The sequence below is a fragment of the Lissotriton helveticus genome, chromosome 5_1, assembly GCF_964261635.1.
Source record: "Lissotriton helveticus chromosome 5_1, aLisHel1.1, whole genome shotgun sequence".
Lineage (NCBI taxonomy): Eukaryota > Metazoa > Chordata > Amphibia > Caudata > Salamandridae > Lissotriton > Lissotriton helveticus.
The window spans coordinates 1,538,661,738-1,538,680,870 of record NC_136065.1 but is presented as its reverse complement, the minus strand read 5'-3'; the positions used below and the strand labels follow the sequence as shown (position 1 = coordinate 1,538,680,870).

The 19,133-nt window shown below is 40.3% G+C and overlaps 1 protein-coding gene and 1 pseudogene across 1 annotated transcript; both read left to right on the top strand.

Moving 5' to 3' along the window:
- Positions 1-1,981: 1,981 nt before the first annotated feature.
- Positions 1,982-11,606, top strand: LOC144755549 (uncharacterized). Its single transcript, XM_078644598.1, has 4 exons — positions 1,982-2,382; positions 9,535-9,665; positions 10,344-10,461; positions 10,692-11,606. The coding sequence occupies exons 2-4, from the start codon at positions 9,594-9,596 to the stop codon at positions 11,042-11,044; spliced, it is 543 nt and encodes a 180-aa protein (XP_078500724.1). The 5' UTR covers positions 1,982-2,382; positions 9,535-9,593; the 3' UTR covers positions 11,045-11,606.
- Positions 11,607-12,000: 394 nt separating this feature from the next.
- Positions 12,001-16,840, top strand: LOC144755548 (uncharacterized; annotated as a pseudogene).
- Positions 16,841-19,133: the final 2,293 nt, after the last annotated feature.

Sequence of the window (19,133 nt, the reverse complement as noted above, 5' to 3'; positions counted from 1 at the left end):
TTTAATTATGGGGAGGGCTGTGGCAAGCTCTTAGCTTGGAAGATAAAAAGCGACCAGGCAAGAAGCTACATAAAGGAGCTAAATTATGAGACAGCAGGAGGCCCAATAAGTGTGGGGGATAGTACCGAGGACATAATATTAAAGTATTTTAAGCAAGTATATACAGAAGACCTGAGTATAACAGGGGCCAAGATATTAGAATGGCTACACCAAGAGCTCCCACATGAAATATCAGAGTCTCAGAAGGAGGGTATTAATGCGGAGTTAACGGAGGAAGAAATTGAGAAGGCCATTAAATTAGGGAAATCAAATAAAGCGGCGGGCCCGGATGGCCTCCCTTCAGAATTATATAAAAAATTTGAGAAAGTCTTAGCTCAGTTTTTAAAGAAACTCTTTTCTGCTATATTTGAAAAGGGAGAAGAGATCCCTCCCTCATGAAATGAAGCCACTGTCACGCTTATATTAAAACCAGAAAAACCACCAGATTGTTGTGACTCGTATAGGCCTATCTCGCTTTTAAATTCTGATTATAAGTTCTATTAAAAAATATTAGCGGATAGGCTAAATGGGGTGGTGGGAGCACTCCTGAATGAGGATCAAAAGGGGTTTGTGAAAGGGAGAAATATTAAAGACCTTACGTATAACCTCATTGGCGCCATCGACTTAGCCTCGGTGGATAAATTGCCTTTAGCAGTTATTACTGTTGATGCGACCAAGGCTTTCGACCGCGTGAACTGGCGGTATTTGGAGGAAATTTTGAGGTTATCTAATTTAGGAGGGAATTTCTGTAGGGCCATAATGCAATTGTATACAGCTCCATCGGCAAAAGTATTAATAAATGGAAGATTATCAAAAAAAATTAACATCGGTAGGGGGACAAGACAAGGATGACCGCTATCCCCACTGCTCTTTAATTTATATATTGAGCCCCTAGCGGAAAAGATTAGGAAGCATGTCGAAATCATTCCTTTTAAAGCAAGAGGCTGGGAAAAGAAAGTGGGCTTATACGCCGATGACCTAGTGGTGTATACATCAAGTTTAGATTCAGCCTTGCCAGTGGTGTATGAGCTTGCCGCCGATTTTAGCAGGATTTCTGGCTACGAAATAAATCAGCGTAAAACTGTTATAATGGTTTGGAATATTGATACACGGGTAGAATGCGTAAAGGAGGAAATGAGATACTTGGGTATAAAAATAGTGCAGAATATAGAGCAAATCCCTGAAACTAATTTATGTAAGGTCAGTAAAGAAATTGGGAAACTGCTGATGGGTTGGTCACACCTCCCTTTATCAATTTATGGAAGAGTAAAAATCATTAAAATGACCATCCTTCCAAAAATTACTTTTCTGTTCCAACATATTCCGATGGACTTTAAGGAAGAATGGCTCAAAAAGGTTCAGTACAAAATCTCCAGTTTTATATGGGCCTCTAAAGGAGTGCGTATCTCCTGGAAGAAACTTAGAAGGCAAAATGAGAAAGGTGGACTCAAGCTGCCGGAGCTTACTTACTATGTATGGGTGTTTTTGTTAAAAGGAGGGAAAAGTTTGTTTAAAGTTCCAGAGGAGTCGGATATAGGCAAAATGTATGAAGCTATGCTGAAAAACGTAAAAGGGGGAGACATTGATTTCATACACAAATATGGGGACCCTCGCTACTTTAAAAAGATTAGATTAAAAACTCTGCAGGCTCTAGCTATAACTTGGGATAAAGTTAGGAGGGAACTAAAGATTAACTATTACAGCTATTGGGTGCCAATCTTTGATTCGCCAGGTTCCCCGGAATGGACTACGGACTGTTTGGCACTGCCATTAAAAGAAGCGGGAATATTTCTCTGGGGCTCAGTGATGAAAAATGAGGTTCTAATCTCTTGGAAGGAGGCCCAAATACTAACGAATGGTCAATTATCAAGATTTAAATATCTCCAAATGCTGAATTGGAGCCGTACTGAGGGTCTTGGGGCGGGACAAGATAATAAACTGGAATGGTCCCTGGCGACTGGAGTAAACTTGAAAAAAGAGCTGGCACAAGGATATTGGCTGTTGGTGGAGCTGAGTGATGGCCAGTTTAACGTTCCGAAAGAATTGTGGGAGAAGAGCTTGCCTGGGGGGCAGTTGGAAAAATTATGGCAAGTATCTTGTACTATTTTATACTCCACAGTACGGCCCGCAAATTTAAGGCGGAACCACCTCTTTTGTCTCCACAGGGTCTATTGGACGCCCTACAAATTATCCAAAATGGGGAATGGAGCAGTGCCAAAATGCCCTAAATGTGGTCAAGTGAAAGGCGATGATATCCATATGTTTTATGATTGTCCAATGATCCAGGAATTTTAGTTGGAAGTGAGTAATATAACTTCTGCGATACTTGGAGAGACGCTCCAGGTAAGCATATCTTTGATTTTTTTGGGGAGTCCCTGTTAATTATACATCTCAGATAACAAACACAAATAAATTCATTTTTCTCCTTATTTTACTCGCCCGTAGGGAAATATGTAAAAATTGGGTGAAAGCGGTGCCTCCCAGCAAAATAGATTGGTTGGCCTCTATACAATATACTAATGTTTTTGACAGATATTCAAAAAGTAAGAGAAACAGCTTCTGGGTTCCATATGAGAAATGGGTTGAATCTATAAAAGTCCGATGATTAGGCCTCTATACTATATTGCCAAATACTCTGATGGTGGCATACAAGGGCCATAAAGAATCAGCTACCGATGGGTGAATAAAGAAGGCAAGGTGTAGAGTGATCCATCCCAATATACGGTTGATGGGGTAGTTTCAATTCTTTCTTGATTGGGACTTGAAACCCAAAGCTCTGGTATACTTGGGCAATGAGGACAAAAAAAAAATAATAATAATAATTTTCTGCACATTTAAAATGTCCTTCTTGCTGCGCAACGTTAACATATAAAGCCATGAGATTGCGAACATTTTGTATTACTTTTATTACTACATGCGTTCATTCTTTTAGAAGGAGTGCGTGATATTATCTCCTAACTTGAATTGTTTTATTCCCCACAATTTTTACAAAGCACTTTGTCTTTTTTACATGACTTTCCGAACAAAAATAGGACTTTAAGTTTTAAACTTGGTAGACAAATAATTAAAACACTCCTCTTCTAAACTGCTACTATGTTGCGGACAAGATTTTTTGGGGCAGATTTACAAGCCCCTTGCGCCTCTTTTACGCAGCCGATGCATCACTTTTGTGACGCAGCGGCTGCGCAAAGCCAATGCCATGCTGTGGAGTAATTACAACGTGACGCATCTAGAAGATGCGTCACGTTGTAAAGCACTGCGCCACATGTAGGTGTTCTGGCGCAGGGTGGTGGGGGGGCGTGAAATGGTATTATGTATGAACAGTGCTATACCAACAAGTGCCACTACTAAGAATACACTTTAAAAACCGTCATATACAGCTTTGCAACTGCATAGTGCACATCACTGTCACTGACCTCCCAGAAATCCCAGCTCACACCCTATACACTTCTAAAAAGAAAGTTAATCCTTACATCCAGGCTTTTACCTATTCTTTAATATTGTCAAGGAGCCTTGACAGCTCAAGTACTGTTGTAGTTGGGTAGGGCAGTGATATCCCACCATCAATCGCTTCATGCCATGCAGCAGGTACATTTATCCACCTGGATGTCTGCTTAGGATGCACAGCCCCCTTCTCTCTCCACTTCCCCATTTTCTCTGCATACCATGCAGCAGGTGCCTGAACCTACCGGGCTCTCTCCCAATGATCCGGATGGCTCTCCCCTCACTGACTGACTGACTGACTCTCTCACTGACTGACTGACTCTCTCACTGACTGACTGCCTGACTCTCTGACTGACTCTCTGACTGACTTTCCCACTCTCTCGCTCACTGACTGACTAAATGACTTACTGACTCTCTCACTGGCTGACTCTCGCACTCTCTCTCTGACTGACTGACTCTCTCACTGACTGACTGAATGACTCTTTCAATCTCTCTCTCACTGACTGACTGACTGACTCTCTCACTGACTGACTCTCACTGATTGACTGACTCTCACTCTTTCTCACTGACTGACTGACTCTCTCACTGACTGACTGACTCTTTTAATCTCTCTCTCGCTGATTGACTGGCTCTCACCAACTCACTCACTGACTCTCTCACTGACTGACTGACTCTCTCACTGACTGACTGACTCTTTCAATCTCTCTCTCTCTCTCTCTCTCTCCCTCACTGACTGACTGACTCTCTCACTGACTGACTCTCACTGACTGACTGACTCTCACTGACTGACTGACTCTCTCACTGACGGACTGACTCTCTCACTGACTGACTGACTCTCTCACTGACTGACTGGCTCTTACTGACTGAGTAACTGACCCTCTCACTGACTGAGTCTCTCGCTGACTGACTGACTCTACCGCTCTCTCTCTCTCACTGACTTACTAAATGACTGACTGACTCTCTGACTCTTTTTCTCACTGATTGACTCTCTCACTGACTGACTGAATGACTCTTTCAATCTCTCTCTCTCTCACTCACTGATTGACTGACTAACTGACTCTCACTGTCTCTCACTGACTGACTCTCTCACACTAACTAACTGAATGACTCTCTCACTGACTGACTCTCCCACTCTCCCTCTCTGACTGACTCTCTTTCTCTCTCTCTCTGACTGACCGACTCTTTTAATCTCTCTCTCATTGACTGACTGGCGCTCTCACTGACTGACTGACTCTCTCACTGACTGACTCTCTCTCTCACTGACTGACTGACTGACTCTTTCAATCTCTCTCTCACTGACTGACTGACCCTCTCACTGACTGACTCTCTCTCTGACTGACTCTCTCTCTGACTGACTCTCTCTCTGACTGACTCTCTCACTGACTGACTCTCTCACTGACTGACTCTCTCACTCGTTCTCTCACTGACTGACTCTCTCTCTCTGACTTACTGAATGACTCTTGCAATCTCTCTCACTCACTGATTGACTCTCTGACTGACTGACTCTCACTGATTGACTGTCTCTCACTCACTCACTGACTGACTTTCTCTCTCACTGACTGAGTGACTCTTTCAATCTCTCTCTCTCTCTCTCACTGACTGACTCTCAGTGAATGACTGACTGACTGACTCTCACTCTTTCTCACTGACTGACTCTCTATCTCTTACTGACTAACTTTCAATCTCTCTCGCACTGACTGACTCTCTCAGTGACTGAGTGACTGACCCTCTCGCTGACTGACTGAATGACTCTTTCAATCTCTCTCTCACTGACTGACTGACCCTCTCACTGATTGACTGACTGACCCTCTCACTGACTGACCCTCTCACTGACTGACTCTCTCACTGACTGACTCTCTGACTGACTGACTCTCTCACTCGTTCTCTCACTGACTCTCTCTCTCTGACTTACTAAATGACTCTTTCAATCTCTCTCTCACTCACTGATTGACTCTCTGACTGACTGACTCTCACTGATTGACTGACTCTAACTCACTGACCGACTCTCTCACCGAGTGACTGACTTTCTCTCTCACTGACTGACTGAGTGACTCTTTCAATCTCTCTCTCTCTCACTGACTGACTCTCTCCCTGACTGACTCTCCCACTCTCACTGACTGACTCTCTCTCTCTCTCACTGACTGACTGACTGATTCTTTTAATCTCTCTCACTGACTGACTGGCTCTCAATGACTGACTGACTCTCTCTCTCACTGACTGACTCTCTCTCTCTTACTGACTAATGTTCAATCTCTCTTGTACTGACTGACTGACTCTCTCAGTGACTGACTCTCTGACTGACTGACCCTCTCACTCGTTCTCTCACTGACTGACTTTCTCTCTCTCTCTCTGACTTACTGAATGACTCTTTCAATCTCTCTCACTCACTGATTGACTCTCTGACTGACTGACTCTCACTGATTGACTGACTCTCACTCACTGACTGACTCTCTTACCGAGTGACTGACTTTCTATCTCACTGACTGACTGAGTGACTCTTTCAATCTCTCTGTCTCACTGACTGACTCTCAGTGATTGACTGACTGACTGACTCTCACTCTTTCTCACTGACTGACTCTCTCTCTCTTACTGACTAACTTTCAATCTCTCTCGCACTGACTGACTGACTCTCTCAGTGACTGAGTGACTGACCCTCTCGCTGACTGACTGAATGACTCTTTCAATCTCTCTCTCACTGACTGACTGACCCTCTCACTGATTGACTGACTGACCCTCTCAATGACTGACTCTCTCACTCGTTCTCTCACTGACTCTCTCTCTCTCTGACTTACTGAATGACTCTTTCAATCTCTCACTCACTGATTGACTCTCTGACTGACTGACTCTCACTGATTGACTGACTCTCACTCACTGACTGACTCTCTCACCGAGTGACTGACTTTCTCTCTCACTGACTCACGGAGTGACTCTTTCAATCTCTCACTGACTGACTGACTCTCACTGATTGACTGAAAGACTGACTCTCACTCTTTCTCACTGACTGACTCTCTCCCTGACTGACTCTCTCTCTCACTGACTGACTGATTCTTTTAATCTCTCTCACTGACTGACTGGCTCTCACTGACTGACTGACTCTCTCTCTCACTGACCGACTCTCTCTCTCTTACTGACTAACGTTCAATCTCTCTTGTACTGACTGACTGACTCTCTCAGTGACTGAGTGACTGACCCTCTTGCTGACTGACTCTCTCGCTGATTGACTCTCTGACTGACTGACTCTCTGACTGACTCTCCCACTCTCTCTCTCACTGACTGACTACATGACTGACTGACTCTCTCACTCTTTCTCTCACTGGCTGACTCTTGCACTCTCTCACTGACTGACTGACTCTCTCTCTCACTGACTTAATGAATGACTCTTTCAATCTCTCTCTCACTCACTGATTGACTCTCTCACTGACTGACTGACTCTCACTGATTGACTCTAACTGACTGACTCTCTAAGTGAGTGACTGACTGACTCTCTCTCACTGACTGACTGAATGACTCTTTCAATCTCTCTCACTGTCTGACTCGCACTGATTGATTGACTGACTGACTCTCTCTCACACACTGACTGATTCTTTTAATCTCTCTCTCACTGACTCTCTCACTCACTGACTCTCTCTCTCTTACCGACTGACTGACTGAATGACTCTTTCAATCTCTCTCTCTCTCTCACTGACTGACTGAAAGAGTTATTCAGTCAGTCACTGAGAGTCAGTCAGTCAGTGAGAGAGTCAATCAGTGAGTGAGAGAGAGAGATTGAAAAAATCATTCAGTCAGTCAATGAGAGCGAGTCAATCTCTCTCTCTCACTGATTGACTCTCTTACTGACTGACTCACTGATTGACTGACTCTCTCACTGACTGACTGACTCTCTCTCACTGACTGACTGAATGACTCTTTCAATCTCTCTCTCTCACTGACTGACTGACTGCCTCTCACTGACTGACTCTCACTGACTGACTGACTCACTGACGGACTGACTCTCTCACTGACTGACTCAGTGACTGACTGACTCTCTCATTGACTGACTGACTCTCTCACTGACTCTCAATGATTGACTGACTCACTCTTTCTCACTGACTGACTCTCACTGACTTGACTGACTAACTCTCTCTCACTGACTGACTGAATGACTCTCACCGACTGACTGACTAAATGACTCTCACTGGCTGACTGGCTCTCTCACTGACTGACTGATTCTTTTAATCTCTCTCTCACTGACTGACTCTCTCACTCACTGACTCTCTCTCTCTCTCTTACCGACTGACTGACTGAATGACTCTTTCAATCTCTCTCTCTGACTGACTGAAAGAGTTATTCAGTCAGTCAGTGAGAGTCAGTCAGTCAGTGAGAGAGTCAATCAGTGAGTGAGAGAGAGAGATTGAAAAAATCATTCAGTCAGTCAATGAGAGCGAGTCAATTTCTCTCTCTCTCACTGATTGACTCTCTCACTGACTGACTCACTGATTGACTGACTCTCTCACTGACTGACTGACTCTCTCACTGACTGACCGAATGACTCTTTCAATCTCTCTCTCTCTCACTGACTGACTGACTGACTCTCACTGACCGACTGACTCACTGACGGACTGACTCTCTCACTGACTGACTCAGTGACTGACTGACTCTCTCATTGACTGACTGACTCTCTCACTGACTCTCAATGATTGACTCACTCTTTCTCACTGACTGACTCTCACTGACTTGACTGACTAACTCTCTCTCACTGACTGAATGACTCACCGACTGACTGACTAAATGACTCTCACTGACTGACTGGCTCTCTCTCTCACTGACTGACTGACTCTCTCTCACTGACTGACTCTCTCTCTTACTGACTGACTGAATGACTTTCAATCACTCTCTCACTGACTGACTGACTGGCTATCACTGACTGAGTGACTGACCCTCTCACTGACTCAAGTTCAAGTTCAGAGATTTGTATAGCGCACTACTCACCCAGAGGGTCTCAAGGCGCTTGAGCGAGGGAGGGTGCTTTACTTGTCGAATAACCAAGTTTTTAGTTGCTTTCTGAAGGCGAGGTGGTTTTGTGTGAGTCTGACTGACTGACTCTCGCTGACTGACTGACTCTCTCTCTCACTGACTGACTGACTCTCTCACTCTCTCACTGACTGACCGACTCTCTCACTGACTGTTATACAGGTACTATTTCACAACCTTCACCCTCCTGTTATTTATGCCCCCAATTACAAAAAAAAAAACGTGACAGGCAACCATTGGGACAGGCAGATAGAAGTTGCCAGTATGGAAAGGACAAAAAAACGTCAAGACATTATTTACTGTTAATAGTTTTTTAATATGGTCGTTCACTTGTACATAATGCTTTCTTGGTAATATATAAGGTAACAAAAATGATTCTGGCACTTCTTTATTATAACTTTTCAGCATGCTGCAAACTTCTTTAAGGCATAGCTTAAAGACATATGCAATGTCAATATCTCTGGCTAAATACTTATAAGGTCCCAAAAGGCAAGACCAATTGGGTATGCAGGGCTTATTTAATATCCTCTAGCATCTTTGAGTAACCTGATCTCAAATGTGATTGTTGCAGTTGTACTGGTAGATAATATTTACTGTTGCTCCAGCGGCAGCAGAAGGGCAATATGGATGGCCCTTGAAGCGGTCACGGGTAGGGTCCAATATGCAATTAAAGTTCCCACCCCAGATTTGCGGAAGATCAGCCATTTTAAGTAGGTGGCCGAGTGAATGGCAAAACTGCGGATGATCATGTTTGGGGTCATATATATTCACTAGCTTGACATTTAGTCCTTCTTTGTGGAAACAGGATGTATAATGATTAAGCACACATGTCTGACCTTTATTTACATGACACCCTGCTCCGAAGGGTTGCCTCGGGTGACTTATATGAAATAAAGTGGGATTTTGAGGCTTGGCAAGTAGTTTTAAATGCCAAGTCGAGGTGGAATAATACCAGGCGAGGAACTCAAAGTATTGTCTCTGCGAGAAAGACCCACAGCTCAATTTCCATATTTAAAGTGTATTTCAATCTGTATTCCACAGTATGTACATCTGTTGAATGTGCAAATAATTATTCAAGACTATTGGAAGCAGAAAAAATTATGCAAGTGAATGAAGGAGGACAACTTAGAAAAGGAAAGCAATGTGGGCCATACAAAAAATGGTTATTAGAGGTAAGCGCACATTATAAAACATTACACTAAATCTGTTCAGAGGACACGTCACTCTACAAAACATATGTACTCACAACAGCCAGTAACCTCAGAAGACACTCTCTTCTATAATGACAATTGTATTAAAGTCTGCTTTCTACACTAGTCACTTTCAACTGAACATTTGCCTCGAATTGCATAGAGGTTTGTGTTTAGAGATTAGGGTGATATCAATTGTCCAATATACAGAGACACTAAGATGCAGTTAATAGTACTTCTGATGGCTAATCTTTCTTTTTGAGGCAGCAGTGTGAAACAGGCTTCCTTGCAAAGAGAATGATCTGCTCTGCATGATTTTTGATGTACCCTGCTGTTTTCTTTCTTGTGGTCGTTTAGTTAGGCAAGCCCTTAATAGAAGAAACATGTAAGTAATTAAATGTTATCTATGCACTTAATATATTACTGTAATCATCTTCAAATTCATGTTCTGCGGAGACCAAGCAATGCGTTTTGGAATTAAATGGCGCAGTAAGTTTAACGTGATCACAAAGTTAAATTTTCCAGTTTTGAGAATACATTATTAACCTAATAAGTCACCAAACTAGCTTCTCTAATTAGACTTTTAGAAGTCGCAAAAAGTACTGTGCTACACCTTACCAAGTGCAAAATGTAATTCATTGGTCTTTTTCTGCATGAGAGTTGACAGACCATTTCATTAAGGAAGCAGATGACAAAATTATACAATATGCAGCACCAAAGAAAGAAAAAGAAGGATCCTTGCAGACTTCAAGCACAGCAGATGACATTATCCCCAAAGGTACAGTATGAAATTATATACTCCCTTTTATACCGCTTGCATTAACAATTTGATGCATGAAAGTATATATTTTGAAAGCGCATCACATGCAAAAATTAAGGTCCCCATCAACCCACATTGAGTTTCTGCCACAGAAAATGTACTTGGTTACTGACACATAATACATTTACAATCTAATTAAACATATTTTGCTTACTAAATGTACAATAACATATTTTCTTTTGTTACAGTTCTTCTTCATACATCACCTTCTGCAGAGCAGTGCACATTGCATTCAGACAACAGTACCCCACCAGTAGATGACACAGATGAAGATCCAATTGTTTGGGATACACTTTGTAGCAGCTTAAAAGGTGAAATGGATGCTGAGCTTAAAGATGATTTAATTAATGACTCGGATTCTGGTTTTGAACAACTTATGGATCAAGTTGGATATACCATTCAAAATGAGAACGAAGAAATTAAAATTTGTTCTTATCAAACTAATACCACAGATGAATCATCACCTATTTTTGGGGCTCCAACAAATGTTTTGGGGTGGTCATACTCTTGCTTTGTTGCTTTATTATTCGTTTTCGCTTGAGTGATGAGGCAGCTGGCTATATTCTGAATCTCATCTATTTGCTCCTGCCACGTGATAATAGAATGTTCAAAACTATGTAATGCCTTCACAAATATATCCAAAAAAGTGTTAAGGCCCCAAATATTACTTACTATTGTGCCACTTGCTATACACATGTTGATAAAAACACTCAGACCTGTCCTAACCAACATTGTTTGAAAGATTTGATTCAAAGTGACTCAGTGTCTTATTTCATTCAGCATAGCCTAATTGCACAGTTACAGACTATGTTTAGGGAAAACAGTTTGCAGAAAAGGTAAGGAAACATCAACTTGATCACTATATGGAGAATGAGAAACCAACAATATGATGGGGAAATGTATTTGGATTTATTCAAGAGTGGATTCCTGAAAAACCCTAACATCCTTTCATTTGCAATTAACACAGATGGAGTTCCTGTATTTAAAAGTTCCAAAATATCAATGTGGTAAGTGTACTTAATGGTAAATGAGCTGCCTGTATCTCAAAGAAAGCTGCGTGAAAATATATTACTGTATGGTATTTGGGTTTCCACAAAAAAGCCAATAATATAGTCTTTCTTAAAACCATTAAATAAGGAACTTGCACAGCTGGAAAGTGGATTTTCATTTAAAGATCATAACAATTGTAGTTTTACTTGCCAAGCTATACTTCTGACAATCACATGTGATTTACCAGCTCGTTGTCTTGTTTCAAACAGTACCCAGTTTAATGGGAAATTTGGGTGTTGGCAAGAGGGTGGAGTGACCGTTTCAGGAAAAGGGCACTGTAGAGTATTTCCTTACAATGCTGAAAACCCAAAAGGCCCACCAAGGACACTCAATACTATTAAATCTGATGTAAACCGTGCAATAGCTAATATCGAGAGTGGACTTTCTGATCACAGTGTAAGAGGGATCAATGGTCCCATGTGGTTCATGTTTTTAAAACATGTTTGTGTAACCAAAGGGTTTGTGATTGATTACATGCATAATATTAATAATAATAATACTGAGCTTATAAAGCGCCTGGTTACACTAGCCAGTGTGTCCCCGCGCTGTGCCGCTGAGGAACCCGTCCTGGCCTGTTCCTGTGAGGTGCCCACTCCTGGGCACCCCAAGGTGAAGCCAGGCATCCTAGCGGTAGGGCCGGTGTGGAGATTAAGCAAGCTATTGCCCAGAGTTGCAGAGTGGGACCCATGATTAGAATAGGCACCGAGGCGAGAGAATTATCGAGTCAGAGGACATTGAGCCCAAGACCCTGCCGCGACGGGAATTTAACCCTGGTCTGGGCCAGACCTCTGCATCAGAGTCGGCCGCTCTAACCAGTGAGCCACACTTCACCACATGCATGGTATCTGTAGTAGCATTATGAAATTGTTGATGACCATCTGGTTCACTAAAGAATATAAGCATCATTCATACTCTTTTTATGATAAAGTCAAAGTAGTTAGCGTCTATTTGAAACCGATCAAACCCACACTGGACATTAGTAGAGTTCCAAGGTCTGTTGATGAACTAGCATATTGGAAGGCCTCAGAGTTTCAAAACTTTCTTTTCTTTTATAGAATGCATGTGTTATAACATGTTTTAGGTAGATCACGCTATTTACACTTTTGTGTACTTATGAAATCAATTCATAAGCTATTAAATGATTGCATTAGCTAGGAAGATTTAAATATAGCAGAACAGCGTTTACTTTTGTTTGTGCAACTGTTTAATGATTTACATGAAAAAAGATTTTTAACAATGAATGTTCATCAATTGGTCCATATAGTAGACATTGTAAGAGCAGCAGGGTCTCTGTTTACTGCTAATTGTTTTGTTTTTGAAGATCTTAATGGTTTTCTTTTACAACATGTGCATAGTACAGTAGGCATAGAAACACAAATTCTAGATGCAGTAAATATGATACAAGTAATACCCGTGTTAAAGGAAAATCATTTGCCTCCTGATAGTGTTGAGGGTATATTTTACCAGAGTATGATGTGTTCATATAATAGAAAGAGACAGCGATACTTAAAAATAGAAAAATGCATTTACAGTGTTGATTCTACATACCCTTACAGCTAAACAGAGAATGAATATATAGCAGTAACTCAGATCACTCATATTTTAGGCTTGGATGTAGTATCCTATAACAATTCTTTTTAGGACAAAGCAATCTTCTTGTTTACAGCTCAAATTACACGCGGATTCAGAGGAGAGACCAAAGTGTAGTAAAATATGAAACAGAACCTGGAGTGTTTGCCTATGGCAGAGTCACTAGATTCATTCAGTGTAAGCAGGCAGACGTGTCTGTTAACCTAGCACTCATGGTTCCACTTAAGTGTGAATCCTATGACATCAGGGAACCAGTTCATCTGGTAGTAGTAGATAACAACATCACAGCTATCAGGATATCAATGATAAAAATGTGCCTGTTTTTACATTCAGGTAGAAAATGAATACTTTGTAAGTGAAATGCCAAATCGATTTGAAATAGATTAAGGCAAATCATGATATAAAGTTCTCCTACATGCACGTCTCTTTATATAGCACATTTGATTAAAAATCACCTTGATACGTATTCTGTTAAAAAGTGGGTTGATGTAGGAAATGAGATGAAAGTCTTTATGTAAGATGAATAAAAGGTTTATTCCATTTAAGTAAGCAGGATACAACAGCTCACCCAGCCAACTGTCTAAATCTCTCCTAAGACATTACCATAAGAACATAGCCTCTACACCCTCAGTTCTATTGCAGAACATAACTACATCATAAACAGAGCTTGGCTAAGCAAGTAAATATATAACTAACGATATCGCTACATGAAAAATAAGATGACAATATGAAACAGAAGCAGATTACAACATATCTCCCTCCTTAGCAGAAATCAAAACAAAGTGAACAGAGATAAAAACAAAGTAAACAAACTGTACAATTACTAAGTGGTATAATCCTGTAAAAAAGAAGGACTGCGAGTAAAAAGATTTTCTTTCAGGATGTGTAGAAGATTTTCTTTCAGCAGGCATACTATTATCATTAGAGACATTTGAAGAGTAATTAGGAACAACACTTTTGGAAACAGAAACATTCTTGTCAATCAGGACCATTTCCCCTTTATACAAGGCAACACGGTTCAGATTCCAAATCCTATGGTCAGAGGTTTTTACCGCATTTTTAAAGACTTTGATGACGTTACATGGTTTTGAAAACTTAGAACCAGTAACTCAAAACCCAGGCTTCTTTATCAAAACAAAATCACCAACATTAACCTTAGTAGTCTTAACAGCATGCCTTAAGTCATAATACTGTTTGCTTTTTAGGCACTTCAAGTCTTCTTTCACTTTCCAATAGTCAGAGTCTAAAGTGTCAATACCTTGAGAAATAAAGTTATTAACCCAGGGAGGATCAAGAAAGGTGTCAGCTTGTCTCCCACGAAATAAAAGAAAAGGTTTCTTACCAGTAATCGAGTGAGGTGTAAAGCGATACACATGAACCCTTTTTGAAACCTCATCCTTCCAATCTTGTCCATTTTGTTTTGCTAAAGATATTGATTCCTTTAACACCCGATTAAATCTCTCTACAGTGCCATTAGATTCTGGGTGATATAATGCACATTTTTTTATGAACAATCCCACAATTTTCCAAAAATGTGTCCATCTCATTTGACACTAGCTGCACCCCATTATCCGTAAGCAACGTTTGAGGTATCCCTTCCCTTGAGAGTTTTTAGAAACTCTATGACAGTGTGAGTATTAACATTATTCGTGATCAAAACCTCTGGCCATCTAGAGAACAAATCCATTGTTACAATTACATAAGTTTCAGAACCATCACCATGAATGGGTCCCAAAATATCCAGTCCAATGTCCCTCCAAGGACCACTAGGGCGAGATCTCTTTACCATGGGTTGAGTACGTATTTTGAAACTCTTCTCACTCAAGGAGCATTGTATGCACTCCCTGACCAATCTTTCAATTTGCAAATCAAGCCCAGGCCACCAATAACTTGAGCAAATTCTCTCCTTGGTTTTTGAAATTCCTAAATGAGCCTCATGAGCTAATTCCAATAATTCTTGCCTTAAAGCCATAGGAGGAACTAATTTATGTCCCCTTAAAAGTAACTCATCACAGCAAGAGAGTTGATCTCTAACACTCCAAAAATCTTTCATGTCAGGATCCTTCGCATCATTATGACCCCAACCAGAGTGAATGCGTTGAAAAATTTCTTGGAAAACAGCGTCTTCACTACATGCTTCAACCCATCTCTTCTGAGAAACAACTTTTTAATCAATTTCACAGACAAAATCATGAGAATCACTTGAAACTGCATCTGATGAAAGGTCTGAACCATCAATCGGAACCAGTCTAGAGTGTATCAGCTACAAAATTATCAGAACCCGGAACATGCTTCACTGTGAAATCATATCCTTGTAAGCCAATAATCCATTTGGAAATTCTAGGAGAGATAGCATCAATCCCTTTATTAACTAAAACCTCACATAGAGGTTTGTGGTCTGTTCTATTACTAAAAGAGGTTCCCCACAAAAATTTCTTACGTTTCTTAACCGCCCAATAGACGGCAAGGACCTCTCTCTCTCAAACACCGAATATCTGGATTCAGCTCCCTTCAGGCTTCTCTAGATGAACATTATAGTATTCTCAGGAGCAGTTCCCCCTTGATACAAAACAGCTCCAAGCCCCTTTTCACTTACATCAGTAGATACAATAGAACTTTTAGTAGGATCAACGTTTCTCAAATTAGGAGCATTTTCCAATCTCTTAATCGCAACAAACTCCTTTTCACATAACTCCTCCCATACAAACTTGTTGCCCTTTTTCAACAAACCTCTCATGTGAAAGGTTTCTTCTGCAAAGTTTCTAATGAATTTATTATAATACTCGGCCATACCCAAGAAACGCATAAGCTCTTCCTTTGATATGGGAGTATTCAAGTTTGCTATAGTGTCAACCAACTCAAGTTTAGGAACAACACCGTGAGCTGTTATTGTATGACCCAAATAATCAATCTTGTCCAATCCAAATTTACACTTCTCATGCTTAATCGTGAGATTTGTGAGATGAGAGTCTCCTCAAGACTTGTCTAACTCTGTCTCCATGTTCAATTTCATCACAACCATAAACTAAAATGTCGTCTTAGTTTATGGTTGAGACACCATCAATTCTAGCTAAAACCTTCTCCATTACTCTCTGAAAGACAGAGGCTGCAGAGACCAACCCAAACGGTAGCCTCACAAACCTAAAAGTACCAAAGGGCGTGACAAACGCTGTCAAGTCTTTGGAAGATTCCTCCAACAAAATCTGGTGATATGCGGAGGTTAAATCTATCGTGCTGAAAAGTCTCGCACCCCGCACCATGCTCACAATCTCAGAGATATTAGGTAGAGGGTATTTGTCTACCGGAACACATTTATTTAATTGTCTAAGGTCCACACAGAGCCTCATAGATCCGTCAGCCTTTTTTGCTGCTACAACCGGAGTTAACCAAGAGGTCCCTTCAACCTCCTCAATTATCCCTTGAGATTTGAGTTTATCCAACTCTTTCAACATGTCATCCCTCACAGTAAAAGGAACATTTCTCACTTTGCTTGGAACCGGAATTGACCCAGGTATTAACTTAATCTTATGACAGTAGCCTTTGAGACATCCTAATTTCTCTCCAAAGACTAGAGGAAACTCCTTCATCAATTGTGCTTGTCATGACACTTGCTTATCTGAAAGTAATGGCTTGCTTACTAATTCCACAGAATCATTAGAAACCTTAGGAGAACACCAAGATTCCTTCAGTATAATGGGTGGACTACTATTAGGATCTAGCATGACACCCAGATCTCTCTGATGCCACCAACAAATAATGCTATCACCCTTTTTGGAAACGTAGATCTTGCCAGGAGCATAGCGTCCACCATATTCAATCAAACCCTCAAAATAACCACTTGAGTTCTATGAGCTCACCACCATATGCAGTAGGCTTTATCTCAGGCTTCTTCAGTTTTACTTTGGAGGATAAATGATCATTAAAGAATCTATTGGAAACAATGGTAATTTTGTCCCCAGAGTCAAAAAGAACTTTAGTCTTATGACCCTCTACAATATTAAAATCAAGAGGGCCATCACCACCAACTTGGACAACAATTTGTCCACACCCAAAATCATGTTGGCATTCTCTTTGTGATGAGAAATCTCACTGACACTCCCTTTTGAAGCCTTAATCCTACATGCACTTACAAAGTGACCTTTCTTATTACAAAACGTACAAGTGACATTTAAAGCTGGACAGTTCTTGTCATTGGCCCAATGCCCAGACTTGTTGCATCTAAAACATCTATTCTCTCTTTCAAATTTAACATTAGACGTATTAATAATTTTCTTTGAAAAGTTTTTAGCAAGTGAATCTTTAGGTTTGCATGACATACTCGCATTAACTAAAGACAAATCCTTAGATGTTTCCTTATTCAAATTCTTTTTAATTTCTTTAACACATTCCAAAGAATGTTCAATCCTTTTGGCTATAATCGTGAGAAATCACCAAAAAAGGGTGATAGCATTATTAGTTGGTGGCATCAGAGAGATCTGGGTGTCATGCTAGATCCTAATAGTAGTCCACCCATTATACTGAAGGAATCTTGGTTGAATGTTGTTGTTGAGCTGCTGCTTCAAATCCCATCCTCGTCGCCAGTGTTAAAAAGTGGGTTGATGTAGGAAATGAGATGAAAGTCTTTATGTAAGATGAATAAAAGGTTTATTCCATTTAAGTAAGCAGGATACACCAGCTCACCCAGCCAACTGTCTAACGCTCTCCTAAGACATTACCATAAGAACATAGCCTGAGTTCTACACCCTCAGCACCCTCAGTTCTACTACAGAACATAACTACATCATAGACAGAGCTTGGCTAAGCAAGTAAATATATAAATAAAGATATCGCTACATGAAAAATAAGATGACAATATGAAAAATAAGAAGATTACAACATATTCTTAAACTGTGCTCCAAGGACAACTAGGGGTCCGCGACACCTACGCGGGGGTCCTAGACTGCTCATAAAAGATAGAAATGTTGGCCAAATAATAAAGTGTATATCAATATAGAAGCAAAATGTACAACTGAAATATCAAAACATTTTTATAAATGTGCAGCTAATAATTCATTTGGTATCCTCAAATTGATTTTTGGAAGCAGTGCAAGTACATCAAATACAATGCAGTATGGCCAATGGGTGGTCTCAATTGAGTTTAGAAAAGCTTCAACCTTCACATTAAAAGTAAAAAAAACATTGCATTTGTTTGTGAATTAAATGAAATATTTAATAATTTGTGTATTTGTTTGATGGATGCTTGCTTCAACCTTCCCATTAAAAGTAAAAAAAACGTTGCATTTGTTTGTGAATTAAATGAAATATTTAATAATTTGTGTATTTGTTTGATGGATGCTCGTTTCTGTCACTTTGTGTATTATTTTGCGATGCAAATCAATAAATATCAGATGGCTAAATAAAGATTCTGCTGCATAATGTGCCTCCAGTGATTGGATAATGTGCAGCATTTATTTTTGTTACGTTATTTAGTTTATCCCGCCACATATTTTCATACTTCATTGTCCCTTAACTTCAGTGACTATGCATACACTGGCCAATGTTTATCTTTATTAATGTTAGGCATTGATCCTTTTACAGTGGATGCTTATTTTACATGTTTTGTATAAAGAAAAAGTGACAAAAATAAAAAATGTGTTAAAAAATAACCTATGACTTATGCACAGTTTGCTAAAGCACATTGTATGCTCAGTTGTGTATAATAGAAAACGTATATGTCGTTTTGCATTTATCTGCAATTATTCATGCAATCATCCAACAGTTTGCATTTTTCTAGAAAAACTGAAACAAAAGGGGTGAACTTGCTCTCTAAATAGACAAGCAATTCCCGTTAAAATCACCAGAAGCAAAAACATCTAATTGAAAACACAATAGTACCTTTGAAGTAATCAGATACTTATTTTCAAATCATCCCAAAGTCATCAGGAACAATCTCATCTTGTAAAGTTATCGGATACTCATTCCAAGTCATCCTTAAATCATTACGAATAATG